At 58.1% G+C, this 13,148-nt stretch overlaps 1 protein-coding gene across 3 annotated transcripts in view; it reads right to left on the bottom strand.

Annotated features, from left to right (window-relative positions):
* Positions 1-13,148, bottom strand: part of OTOF (otoferlin) — an 89,036-nt gene that overhangs the window by 1,594 nt on the left and 74,294 nt on the right. For 2 of the 3 annotated variants that reach the window (XM_036874088.1, XM_036874089.1), the window contains 18 exons: positions 12,563-12,724; positions 12,318-12,480; positions 11,720-11,790; positions 10,183-10,212; positions 9,633-9,764; positions 7,866-7,932; positions 6,831-6,967; positions 6,593-6,727; positions 6,092-6,229; positions 5,662-5,789; positions 5,374-5,544; positions 4,568-4,728; positions 3,753-3,895; positions 3,293-3,381; positions 1,700-1,798; positions 1,298-1,539; positions 993-1,171; positions 787-887 (listed from right to left, as the gene is read on the bottom strand). In XM_036874088.1, coding sequence (XP_036729983.1) covers positions 787-887; positions 993-1,171; positions 1,298-1,539; positions 1,700-1,798; positions 3,293-3,381; positions 3,753-3,895; positions 4,568-4,728; positions 5,374-5,544; positions 5,662-5,789; positions 6,092-6,229; positions 6,593-6,727; positions 6,831-6,967; positions 7,866-7,932; positions 9,633-9,764; positions 10,183-10,212; positions 11,720-11,790; positions 12,318-12,480; positions 12,563-12,724 — 2,348 coding nt within the window. Of the gene's footprint in view, positions 1-786; positions 888-992; positions 1,172-1,297; positions 1,540-1,699; positions 1,799-3,292; positions 3,382-3,752; positions 3,896-4,567; positions 4,729-5,373; positions 5,545-5,661; positions 5,790-6,091; positions 6,230-6,592; positions 6,728-6,830; positions 6,968-7,865; positions 7,933-9,632; positions 9,765-10,182; positions 10,213-11,719; positions 11,851-12,317; positions 12,481-12,562; positions 12,725-13,148 lie in introns of all 3 variants that reach the window. The other variant, XM_036874087.1, reaches the window with a different exon arrangement.

Below are 13,148 nucleotides of genomic sequence, written 5' to 3'. Positions count from 1 at the left end.
ACTTGTGGGCATACTTGTGTGTGCACTTGCGTGTGTGTGTGTGTGTGTGTGTGTGTTCCACATGCTGCCCAGCTCATAAGCCCTAGGTCCAGGAGGAAGGGAGGAGTACCAGACCCAGTAGGATGCTGGGCTCAGGCCCCAAGGGTCTTCTTGGCCAGGTAGCCAGGCACAGAGTAGAGGAAAAGGGCGACGAGGAGGAGCCGCAGTGTGGGCAGCAGCAGGTTGAGGAGCAGCCAGTGACACGTGGGCCGCAGGAAGAAGTGGGCACACTTGAGAGGTTCAGGCACCAGAAGAAGCTCGTGTCGGGCCGGCTGGAGCAGCAAGGGGAGCAGAGGCAGCACGGAGGAAGGACACAGAAGATGAGGGCTGGGGTGTGGTGAGGGCCCCGGCCAAGATGGGGGCCGACCCTTGGCTGAGTTCCTAGTTCCAGGCACCCCACCAGCCATGAAGGCTGCCTGGGGCCCCAGAGTCCACCATTGCAGCTGTTTGTCTTTGGCAAAAACGAGGAAGAGCGTTTGACTCAGCTAAGTGGGGCCTTCCCTGGGAGAGGTGCCGCTTTCCTGTACTCGTAGCCCATGCTCTGGCTCAGAGGGAGGTGTGGATTTTGGGGAGAAGGGGAGGAGGGAGGAGGCTCCCCTGCAATGAGGCTGTGGCCTAGGAAGGGACAGAGAGGGCAGAGGTGCCCACAGAGTGGAGGGCAAGAAGACCAGAAGGTTCTGGCACCTCCTTCCTGTTCCAGTGCCCCCAGGACTAGCGCGGCAGGGGCCTGGCCGGCAGAGCACTCACTTGGGTTTCTCCAGGGGGTCAGGTTCATTGCGGGCCAGGCCCACTGGATTCTTCTCCGCCTCCTCGGCAGTGAGTAGATGCAACTCTGCCTCCACCTTGCCCTGCAGAGAGGAACAGAATGGTCCCGGTGCCCGGGTTAGGTGCCAGGCCCCCAGCGCCCTGGCCTGGCCCAGCCCTGCCTCCTGCCCAGCAGTAGCGGTGCCCACCGTGAGCTCAAACTCATCATTCTCATTGCGGGCCAGGAGGGGCCACCAGCCTTTGACACGCTTCTGCTTGAAGATGGAAACCAGGGGCACGTCCAGCTCCCCCGTGGCCATCTCCATGCTGCACTGCTTGGCCGTCTTCGCGCCCCGCGGGAACCGGTTCAGGTCCAGCTCGATGGCCCCTGTGGCGACCTCAGAGTCAGCTCTGACATCCGGTACTATTGACCGCACCCCCAAACCTGGGCCGGGCTCACCCTGCACCTGCCTCCCCCTCCCCTGCCCGCTCTGCTCCGGTCCCAGCCTTGCACCCAGGAAGTCGTCGGCGGAGAAGTGGTCGGCGTCCCAGATCTGCAGGGTGAGCCGCGCGGGGATTTTGTATTCAGTCTCGTCCCAGGAGAACATGGACTCCTTCTTGGAGATGACAATCTTTTCCTCGGCAGCCAGGTAGTCGAAGGGGAACAGGTAGCGCCAGTTGAAGTTGCCCTCGCCCGTGAGGGAGTGGTAGTGGACGTCCGTGTCCTGCTTGTCCTCCTGCTGGCCCTTCAGCCACCTGTGGAGCATCGTCGCCTGCTCCAGACTTGTGGCCACACCTGGGGCTCTCTCCACCCACAGCCCCCCTGTCCTCTCCCTCCTCTCCCTCCTCTCCTGCCTCGCAGGAAGGTGGGCTCACCCAGCTCAGCCCCCTCCCAGCCGGGGAACCGCTCACCCACCCCCGCACGAAAATGTCACTGGACTTCTCCCCAGTGAAAAAGTCATCATCCTCCAGGACCACTTCATCTGTGTTCCACACGATGACCCGTAGCTCGTACCTGGGCAGGGGGAGGGGCTGATTAGCAGCCTGCGGGGGGGTTTCTCCAGGGTCTTGGGGCTAGGATGGGGCTGGAGATGAGACGACCGGGACAAGTCCTGGGGACTTGGGGTGGGCATGGGGCCTGGGTCAGGCTGGGGCTGAGGGAGCAGATGTGGGGAGAAGCTGAGGGGAAGGGGAGACATGGGGGCACCTGGCTGAGAGAAGAGGGTCCCCCAGCCAGCATGGCTCTTATGAGGAGAGCCAGGTTGGGGGAGAGCCAGTTGGGCTGGAATGCCAGGACCCAGAGCACACTCTGGGCAGGGAGGCTGACTCAGGCCTCGGAGAGGCTGCCCAGGCTGCAGGGGAGGGCGTGGGGGGTGCAGGGGGGTGCGGGCGTGGCTGAAGTGAGGCTTGGAGAGTCAAGAGCAAGATCCCCCATCTCCAGGGGCCGGAAGCTCCACTCCAGCTCTAATAAAAGTTCACACTTAAGCCCAGCAGCTGGCTGTGGACCACCGTGGAACCTGATTTCCTTTACATCCTTGTCCCCAAAGGGGATTTTCCCCTTGAAGTGTAATTGTCATGATAAATGAGGTAGTTACCTCTCAACCTTTAGGAGTGAGGTTGAGTCAGCTACTAAAAATTGACTGGATTGTGGCTCTTGGAGTTCTGTCCTAGACTGCAAGTCCTGGAGACATAACGGGTTGGGGTGTCCCCTGGTGGCGGGCCCTGGAACAGCAGACTCAGGGTCCCACCTGGAGACTATGCCAGCTAGAATGGGCTGTATAATTTGCGGGGTCCAGTGCAAAATGGAAACGTGGGTCCTTTGTTAAAAATCATTAAGAATTTTAAGACTGCCGTCTTGAAATAAGCGTGGGGTCCTGTGCAACTTCATAGGCCTACGCACTTGGCCCTGATTGCAGGCGCTGAGGCCAGTGCTGGCAGTGACTGCAGCCACTTTACAGATGGGAAAACTGAGGACCAGGCAGGCAAAGTGACCTGGCCAGTGTCAACTAGGAGAGACAGGTGGCATAGCTCCTGACCCAGTACTCCCCACTATCCCACCCTCCCGCCTCTTCCGGGCACTCGCCCTGTGCATCTCATCAGCAGATGCTTTAAATAAAACTTGGTAGAGCTGAATAACAGCCTGGAGTGGGGACTGTCAGGGAGCAGAGCAGGCTCTCAGGGCTTCTGTGTCTTGTGGGTGTGTGTGTGGGAACCCACGGGGACGCTGTGTGTGTGCACGCACGTGGAGGAGTGGGTCTGTGAGGACAAAGTCTGCCGGAGCGTGCCGGTGTGAACTCATGGCCCTCACTGACTTCGCCACGGAGGTGTGGCCCCTGCTGCAGCAAAGGGGACCCGGCCAGGGCAGGCACCACAGCCCTCTTGATGGGTTGCTCTGTTCCCCCAACAAGGCCACACGGGACTGACTAGGGAGACCTGGGCCTGGAGCCTCCTACAGGAAGGATGCCTTTGGGGGGCAGGGAGGGAGGGGTGCTGGGCCCGAGCAGCTCACTTCTTGGGCTTCCGGGGGGAGATGTCCAGAGGCGTCCCGGGGGCCGGCATGTCCATGGGAAACATGTCCACCCACAGCTCCAGGCGGCCCTGAGGAGGGAGGTGTGGCAGGTCTCACGGAATCCTCCCTCTGCCCAGCAAGGCCAGCTCTCCTCTCCCTCCCAACCTTTGTTCTGTCAGGACCCATTTCATCAGTTTTCATCCTTGGATGCCAGCAGTTCCTATGACGTCACCAATAGCCAGTGGCAGCTTCTGAGGGAGATACCCTAGGTCTCCATCTGAGATGATGTAATTCTCACAAAAAGTTAAGACTCGAACCCTGGAAGTTATGGCGAAGGGCCATGGTGTGTGCGTATGAGGGGAACGCAGTGAATAGCATGAGGATCTGTTTTTACGGACCCAGGTTGGGACTCCCTGATCCCAAATACCAAAGAACCTCAGATCCCGGCCAGGCCAGTCACCTGCTCGATGCCCGGCTTGTCAGGGTTGAGCAGCGGCCGTGTCTCCACATGTTCCGGCACCAGGCGGCAGCCCACGCGGGGGATGTCCTCCCAGTACCTCAGGGCCAACAGTGCCACGTGCTCTTCCGTGGGCTTCCTCTGCCCTGTGGGTACCGGTGGAGAGCTCACACACGAGCTCAGCAGAACAAGAGACCTGTGCTGGGCCAGGGACTCAGGGGCACAGAGAGGCCCCATCTCCAGTTTACTGTTGGGAAACTGAGGCACAGAGGGAGATGTGGATTGCCCAAGCTCTCAGCTGCCTCATGGGCCCAGAAAAGCCTGTGTCCTTGGGTTTCCTCTGCTTGGGAGAACTTGACCAGAGAATTCTGGGCTATGAGGTCAGGGAAGAGAAAAACCCACATCCTGTCCCAGCACCCTGGAGATGGTTGGCACTGGTTTCCTGGCAGAGATACCTGCTGATTCTCTGGGAGATGCCAGGGGGCCAAAAGTGTGGGGAGAGCCAGACCGACCTGGGTCTATGCCCTCACTCTGCCTTGTAAGAACTGAGTGGCCTTGGGCAAGTCACTGAAACCCTTTGGGTCTCGGTTTCCTCATCTGCAGAATGAGGAGAACCTCCCTACCCTACAGGGATGCTGGGGGAGAGAGTGAAGGGGACAAATGGGCAAGCGCTGTGTGGGATGGGGAGAAAGGGCGGAGGCTGGGCGGACAGGAGGGGGACACTGGGGTGATGAGCGGATGGGTGGTCCCACCACAGGGAAGTGTGGGTCCTTTCTTGGCCTCTGACACCCCCGTAGCTTTGTCCAGCATCCTGTTACCGTTCTCGTCCTCGATCTCGGAGGGCCCTGTGAAGACGCGGTTGGACACCTTCACTCTCCCAGGGGGCCCGAAGTGGGGGCCGTCCACTTTGCTCTCCTTGCAGAGGCGGCTCAGGATCTGGCTGGGCTTCATGGGGTCCCGCCAGATATTGTAGCCGTGTCTGTTGGAGGAGACACATGGGCTGGGTGGGGCTCAGGGTGCGGCTGGACCATCCCCAGGTGGTAGATGGTCCTGGCCAGTTTTCTTAGGTTGGCCGTTGCTCCGTGTCAGCAAGTGAGCCCTGCCCTGCGCTCTAGGGTCAGCTGACACACCAGGGCTGCTGCAGGCTGATCCCTCCTGCCCTGGGCTCCGGCCCACGTGCTCAGTGTCCCAGGGATGAGTATCCAGTCTCCCCCAGGGCAGCCTGCACCATCCCCCCACCGTGTCCACTCCAACGGAACTTCAAAGACTCCCTGAGGAAACTGATAACACAAGAGGCTAAGGGGCTTGCCCAGGGTCACGCAGCCTGGCAGTGGCACAGGGCGGCCAGATCCTCAGCGCACTCTTCCTAGCGCACTTCTGCCTCTCCTCCCAGCCCGCTTTTCTCTCCTCATCCTGCTTCCTCTGTCCTGGAATCCCCTGTCTCTCTCCCTGTCTTGCAATCTGCAGTCCTGGCCCCTGAAGGCTGAGCCCAGAACCTGTCGGGGTGGAGGCCTGGCTGGGACAGAAACCATAATATGTCCACCTTCCCGAATCCCACGGTCTGCATCTTGTCCTTGGAGTCAAGGTGCAGTAGGTGTGCCCTGCCCCGCCCCGCCCCACGCACGTGGAGTAGGTCTGGGCGATGCCACAGGTGGCGCGGTGCTTGCTGTAGAAGCGGTTCTCCAGGTCGATCTTGGTTTCCCCAATGAGGTCATCGGTGCCTACCAGATCCCAGTCGTATACGGCTACCGTCAGCAAGGATTCCATGGGGAAGCAGGCCTCAATGTCAAAGGACCTTGTGGGACAGGGTTGGGAGAAGGGTCGAGGGTTGGGCTGGGGTAGGGTGGAGTAGGAGGTGGTCTGCTCTGGGGAAGTCGGGGCAGGGTGGAAGTGGGACACCAGGAGGCCTTACTTCCCAAAGACGGGGTTGAGCTGCTTGGAGATGTAGTTCTCCTTGTCACGGATGTCAGTCTTGCCTAGCCGGATGGCGATGTAGGGGTCGGCTTTGCCATTGATGTCTGCGGGGTGCAGGTCCGTGGCCTGGGATGGGAGGGGTGCTCCTGAGCAGGGTCTGGGCACCTTCATCTTCCAGTGTCCCTGCCCCTCTCCCTGATGGTCCCATGACAGTGAGGGGCAGGAGCACGGACCAGAGACTTGCTGTGTGACCCTGGGCAAGTCCCTGACCCTCTCTGGGCCTTGGCTTCCTCCTCTATAAAGGATGGCACTAGACCAGCTGACCTCCCTGGTGTCTTCCAGTTGGGGGCTGTCAGTCTGTAGCTGCTTCAGCCCTTCCTGGGCAGGAGGACTGGGAGCCTGGGGAAAGGATGTGAGGGGACTCTCACCCGGACCACGTAGACCCGGACCAGCACGTTGATGGGGTCATTGCTGGGGATGCCCTGGAACATGCCATAGGTGGGGTCATAGCCGGCTTCCCGGGACACGTCCTCTGGGAGTGGCACTTTGTACACGCAGAGGGAGCCCTGGGGCGAGGCAAGCGTGGGTCAGGGTGCAGGTTCCCATGGCACAGGCAGGAGTGGCATTCAAAATAGCACTCAGGGTCTGCACCCTGCTGTGGTGGGGCCTTAACCCTTTAGTTGCTGGGGTACGGAGAGTCAGGGGTTCTGCAGGGAGTGGCTGGGGTGGGGGGGCAACTCTGAGGTGGGTGGAGTGGGGAGGTGGGTTTAGGGCAGATGATCTTTATCAATCAGCATGGAAGTATTTTCATACTTTATCAACCGGGTTGGCTGACAGTTCCACCTGGCTGTCAGCCCCGGGCTTGGGGTGGGGAGAAGAGCTGGTGGTGGGGCTCAGGACTTAGGGCCCACTTGTGCTCCCTGCCTGACCTTGAAGCGGCCCACGATGCGCTCCTCCTCGGTCGCGCCATCCTCGTCGTCCCCCGTCTTGCCCCGAAGCAGGTTGAACGTGTGCAGCCAGTCCTCGAAGCTGTCGAACTCTGACTCCAGCTCCTTGGGGTACACCTGAGCCAGGCCGGGCTGTCAGGGGGCGAGGCCGGTCCACTGGCCTCTGTCTTGCCCCCCGTGTGACCCTACCTTCTGGCTAGGTCTGCTCCCAGACCCTCACCTTGAGTTCATCAATCTTGGGTTTCTTCTTCTCAGGGGCCTCAGACCCTTGGCCTGGGCCTGGGCTCTGGGTTCTCTTCTTCCTCTCCTCCTTTGCAGCCCTTGCCTTCTCCTTGCCCTTCATCGGCCCCTTCAGGCCTGGCCAGAAACAGACAAGGAGGCAGAAATGATCTGGCAGGAAGGCCTGGGTTGGAGACCCAGCTCTGTCGCTTTGCTAATTTAACTTGCAGGTCTCTGTGTGCTCATCTGTAGGAAATGCAGACAATGCTCCCTGGCATGCCCGCCTCACATGGGAGCAGGGCACCAGTCTGCCAGGAATGTGCAAAGACTGTTGTGTGCACTTTGACAGAGAGGGGCCTGGAAGGAGCTTGGGTCTGGTGCCAGCTCACTGTGCTCTCTGGCCTCAGTCTACTTGTCTTTAACATTAAGAGGATTGTTCTGTATCAGCATTTCCCAAACAGCATTCAATGGAACACTAGATGTAGGTGTTCTTGGAATGCTTTAAAAGAAAAGATATATATATATATATATGTATAATATATAAAAGATATATATATATATATATATGTAAAATAAGCTGGGGAAATATTTTATTATGTCTTCCTTCTAGAGATTTATAATAGCATTTGTATATTAAAGGCACTGAAAAGTCCTGCACCAAGGGACCTGTTTAACCCATTTGACCCCAGAACCCTCTTTTCCCTTCAGAAGACCCATTAATAGTGTTCCATGGAAAAGGTCTGGAAAATGCTGAATGGGGTGAGCTCTGAGATCCCTTCCAGCTCTGATGTTCTGTGACTCTAAATGTCTGTCCCTCACTGTGGCTACTGAACTGGTCAGAGTAAAAGCCACTCTAGATAAGAGTCTCAGCCTGCTCTCTGGTGCCCAGGGATGCCTGGTGATATCTGCTGTTGGCTGCTGCAGCTGGGAGGGCCCATGGGAAGGGGAAAGAGAAGCAGCTGGTGTGACAAGCAGGGGAGCCACCCATCCAGGGGGCCGGGAGGGAGAGGCAGAGATCCAGGGCTCCAGGGCTCACCCTCAGTGTTGTCCATCTCCTCCTTCTCCTCCAAATCAGTTCCTGAGGCCTCTTGCTGTCGAAGTTGCTGCCAAAAGATGAGGTGAGGAGGAGGGAAGGTGGGTTTCCTAGGGAGGGGTTTGTTGAACCCACGCTGTGGTCTTAGACCAGTCTTAAATGCTTAGAGGCAGAAACTCTTTTCCATTGGGTTTCAAACGCATGATGTGCTTAAGTGGGTTAAAAAAAAGTTTATGATGTGTACAATGTGACTTAACTGTACTTAGGGGTTATGATTCTTTAATTGTGTATGATTGAAAAATATGTGCTCTTTAATGTTGCTTCTTAGTGGTATTATTATTTTAATGTAGAAAAGTATAACTGAATAAGAAAATGTGCCTTATTTTCTTCAGTCAGTACACACTGTACACTAAATCATCAGGTTTCACCCAAGGTGTCACCGCCACCTGTTGGCAGCCTGTGCAAATTACAGGAATAGACTTGAGGAGACAATGGGCAGCCTCTTGGAGCTCCAGCCTGGCCAACTTGAATTCAGGAGGTGTTGGTGGGAGAAGATACTACTAGGTGTCCCCCAGTTATCTGCTCTCCTGCTCTCTAAAAGTTTTTGGCACACAGCTACCTAGCTAAAGATTACATTTCCCAGCCCCCCTTGCAGCTAAGTGTGGCTATGGGACTAGATTCTAGCCAGTGTGAGCTGAAGCGATATGTGCAGCTTCTAGGCTGGGCCCTTAAAAGGAAAGGAGTATGCGTCCCCTTCTTCTCTTTACCCTTCCCGTGGACTAGTATTAGGACGTGATGGCAAGCCATCTCTAACCACACAGATGCCAGTAACAAGATGGCAGGGTCTTGGTCCCTGACCCCACTGAATCACCATACCAACCTTCTTCTTGTTCACATCAATCTAACTTGCTACAGCAGTTTAACCTGTGCTCTAACATGGATGGTAAACATCACACACAACTCGGGTCATAGAAAGGGCCTGGGGAGAGAATGTGGCTGGATCAGCTTGGTTGAGGAAACACAACCATGGGCACACGTCCATCCTGGTCAGTCGGTCAGTCAAGAAGTGCCCTGAGCTAGGCTGGCAGTGTGGAGAGAGACAAACGAGGAAGAGGAGACATGAGCCTTCTGGAACTTGCAATCTGGCTCAGCAGACAGAACCCGTGTGCACACAATAGGGGAAGAACATTTCACAGCCACAGTGACGGAGGCATGTAAAATAAAACAGCTGTGTATTATTATGTAAAATAATAGTATCTGTGCAAATACTCCTGAGAAGTTGTTGTTCTCTTTGGCCTCTGAGCGCATATTTCTCCTCTTCCTCAAAGGTCACCTCCTCTGTGAAGCCTTTCCTGATGCCCCCAGGCACTGAATTGCCTTTGTTATCACATGGTAGTGTATCTGCTTACGTGTCCATTTCGCATGTCCAGTAAATACTCAGGGCAGGTAGCCAATCTTATCTTTTGGCTCCTGTAGCCCCTAGGTTGGTGTCTGACTCATCATATATACTCAAGAGATATTTGTGGAAGAAATGAATGAGGACTAGAGAAAACCAAGGCAGGGAAGGTAGACTGGACCTCCATCCTGGAAAAGGGTGAGCTAGAACTTCGAGGCTGTGAGACAGCCTGCCACAAGCTCATGTCGATGGAGTGGGGGAGCCAGCTCTGGTGTGGGTGGGGAAGAAGCTGGATAGGAGGGTCTGATGTGGAGCTGGGGTCCCCTCTCCCAGCCCAGTCCCTCCTTGGCCCCCTGCCCAGGCCGAGGCCTCACCTCTTTCATGGTATCGATGGAGGCAAAGTACTTGGACCACCAGTCCAGCATGCTCTCATCTGGCTCCTCCTCCTCTGGTTCTTCTGAGCTGCCCTTCTTCTTCTTCTTCTTCCTCTCTTTCTCCTCATCAGCCTGCAGGGTTGGCTAGGTCTAGAGTCCTGCATACATCCCCGCACCCTGGCCATTCCCGGAGCCCTGAACAATCCGGGGGTCCCCCATTCATTCCGACCATCTGCTCCAGGAAAGCCCTGGGCTCCAGGAGGCTCTGTGGGGCTACCGACATCAAAGGGGCAGGGCCTTGTTTTATGGATGTCACGGCCCAGAGAGGGTCATGACCAGCCAGCATGAGCCCCCAGCCAAGGCAGGATTGCCTCTCAGGGGCCCTGCAGCCCAAACAGCTCTCTCCCTCTGCCTCTTTGGAGGGGTGAGATGGCCGGGGCATCAGGGGCTACGGGGTGGCTCGGTCCCTGATGCTGTCTTCCTTGGCCTGATACCCTATGTAGTATAGGGTCTTCTCTCCCCAGAGGCCCCCGCTGGTCCCCACACTCACCACATCCACCTTGATGACAGCATCAGAAGTCTGCAGAAAGGAACCAAGGAGACAGGGACAGACTTAGCCACTGGGGCCGGAAGTGGTAGGTAGCGGCTGGCCAGGGAGGATGGAGGAGAGGGCGCTCACGCAGGGATGTTCCCTGTGTCGTGAGCGCTGTGCTCTCATGGCCAGTTCTGGGTCTGTGGAAGGTCTGCCTCGAAGATATGTCCTCAGACCTTCCAGGGTGGTGGTTTGCAAACTTGGCTGCACGTTAGAATTACTGGGGGCTTTTAAAAATCATCAGTTGCAGGGCTCCACTGAGTCCAAATGGGGGTACTGGGCACCAGGAGAGTTGTAAACTCCCCAGATGACTGCAGTGGGCAGTCAGAGTCAAGAGGGGAGGCTGACACGGCATGAGGCTGGAGGTCAGTAATGTTGGCTGGATGAAGGACAAGTGCCTTAAAAAGTAAGTGGACACAAAAGTACACAGCTGAAGAGGAACCTGGTGAAAAGGGCCCCACCAGAGTCCAGGGCCTGTGGGATGATGGGGCAGCTCAGGTCTGTGCCGCCCTCTTGGTTCGCTGATGGCCTGAAACCAGGGGGCTTCCCTACCCCGTCCCTGCCTCCAGGAGGAACAGGCTTCTCAGGGAGGAGCTCAGGAAGCTGGGAGCCCAGGGGTATGTGGCATCTCCCGGTGTAGCCCCAGAGCCCCTGGCAGTGCCATCCCAGGCCTGCAGGCCAGGCCCCGGGCCTCGACTCCTCCCCTTTTCCATGAGCCATGCCCCGTGCTAACTCAGCCTGCTGGCTGGGACTCTCTGGGGACCAGGATGGTGAGGTAAGGAAGGATCCTTTCAGACCCGACTCAGACCTCAGAGGCTAGGAGACGCCCCTGGGCCGTGTGACGCACATGCGGTCAGGAACGGGACTTGGAGAATGTGCTGGGAAGGAAGCCTGCTTCCCGCCCCTCTGTCCTGTCTGGATTCAGGATGGCCTGTTCCAGGCCAGCCTCCATCCCACCATCTCCTGCTGACGCCATGTCCGCATCCGAACACCGAGGTGACAGGTCTCCCTCTGGCAGACAAAGAGCCCCAGTCCCAAAGCCAGGAGGAATAAGGCGCTTCCACCTGGAAATCCTGCCCCAACCCATGCCTTGGGAGAGTTGTTTGTAAATGGCTGGGAGGGAAAACCGGGGACCCTCTGGAAAGAGCACTGGTGTTTGCACAAGGAATCCATTGCCTATGGTGTCGTTTGTTGGAATAAAAATAATTGCAGGCTATTACTTCACACAGTTACTGCTCTCTCTGTCTCTCATACGTGTGTACCACGTGTTCATGCACATGTGCACACACACACGCAGAATTGAGAATCTCGCCTTCCAGGACAGTATATGATGGGGCTGTGTGCACATGCAGTCAGGGTTAGCCCTGGCCCATCGCACGCCAAAGGAGGAGCGACTTAATGTGTCGTCTTGTGTGCGGGGTGGCCCGGCTCTGGGAAAGTGCCACCCACAGTTGCACGTCCCCAGCCAGCGTGGGGCTGACCCCAGGCGCCTTACCGCATCCAGCTTCACCACGGTCTCCAGCTTCTTGACAGGCACCTCCGGCTCCATGTTCACCACGACCTCCCCTGTGGGGTGAGAAGAGGGGCCCGCACTGTACAGCACACGGCGGCCCTGGAGGAGCCTGCCTGGACAGAGAGATGGACAGACAGACAAGGAGGAGCAGCAGTATCGGTGAGAGTCAGGGCTGGCTGGAAGGACCGGAGGCCTAAAGCTGATTCTAGAGCTTTCCGAGGGAGAGGGAGGGATAAGATGGGCATAAGGAGAGGGAGGAGGTGAGCCAGAGAGGAGGGTGAGCAGTGCTGAGTGACACAGCGGAGGCCGGGGGGTGGGGGAATCGGGGGGTTGGGACGGGGAGGGCCTGGGTCTTCTCCAGGAACCGGCTGAGGACCATCTGCCCTCAGGCCCTCTAAGGACCCCTGGGCTCTGGCCTTTCTGGCGCTAGAGCTGGGGGCCACCCTGCCCAGCCTTCCTTGGCGCCCAGGGCGGGACCTCCCTCCTGGCCTCCCCCGCCCACTTAGGGATGGCCCAGGAGGAAACCAGGTGGGCTGGATTGTGAGCTGGAGGCCCTGCCCTGGGCCCAGAAGCGCCATACCCGAGGTGTTCCAGCTGGGGGCTGAGCGGTCCGGGGGCCGGTAGATGAAGCGCCGCAGGGAGCTGACGGCGTGGGAGCCGACCAGGGTGTAGCGGCCGAAGGCCCTGCAGTCCACCACGCGGATGTTCAAGGGCGGGTGCAGGAGCTCGTTCTCCGGGAGGTCCTGGGGGTGGGCAGGGACCCCGAGCTCAGAGAAGGGGCAGAGGCACCCAGCTCTGCCCAGGCAGGTCCCGGCCCACACTCACCACTTCAAACCACTTGACGAGGGTGTTGAAATTGGGGTTCTTCTTGTAATTGTGGATCAGGGACGACTGCACTCCCTTCCCCGCGCACTCGATGTCTACCCGCGGCCGGTCCACCTGGGCCAGGTTCACCCGCTTCAGGTCCCGCAGGCCCCAGAACAGCACCTGCGTGGGGGTGCGGTGGGGGGGAGAGGACAGCCCCTCAGTCAAGGGCACCAGCTGCGGGCGGGCAGGGCCACCTGAGGAAGAACCGGGCTGTGGGTGGACCGTGCGTCAGGAGGGGCAGGGCTGGGAGAGCCGAGGAGGGGCAGGTGTCCTGAAGGCGCTGTGGGGTGAGGGTGGGTGTGGGGGGCCGATGGGAGGGCCGGGAAGGGTCCTGGACCGTGGCAGTGTGACTCAGCACAAAAGGGGCAGGCGCCGGATGGTCGCGAGCCTGGGTCTGCTACTGGCCCCTGGGTGTGAACTTGGGCCAGTCACTTCCCCTCCTGGGCCTTCAGTGTCCTTATTTGAAAAACGGAGCGTGGCCTGAGGTTGCTGAAGACCCCTGGAGTTTGATGCCAACAGTGTAATGCACGCATGCGACCTCATG

The sequence above is a fragment of the Balaenoptera musculus genome, chromosome 13 (assembly GCF_009873245.2).
Source record: "Balaenoptera musculus isolate JJ_BM4_2016_0621 chromosome 13, mBalMus1.pri.v3, whole genome shotgun sequence".
Classification (NCBI taxonomy): Eukaryota; Metazoa; Chordata; class Mammalia; order Artiodactyla; family Balaenopteridae; genus Balaenoptera; species Balaenoptera musculus.
Note: the sequence above shows the minus strand (reverse complement) of the source record. Positions and strands in the feature narration are given on the sequence as shown.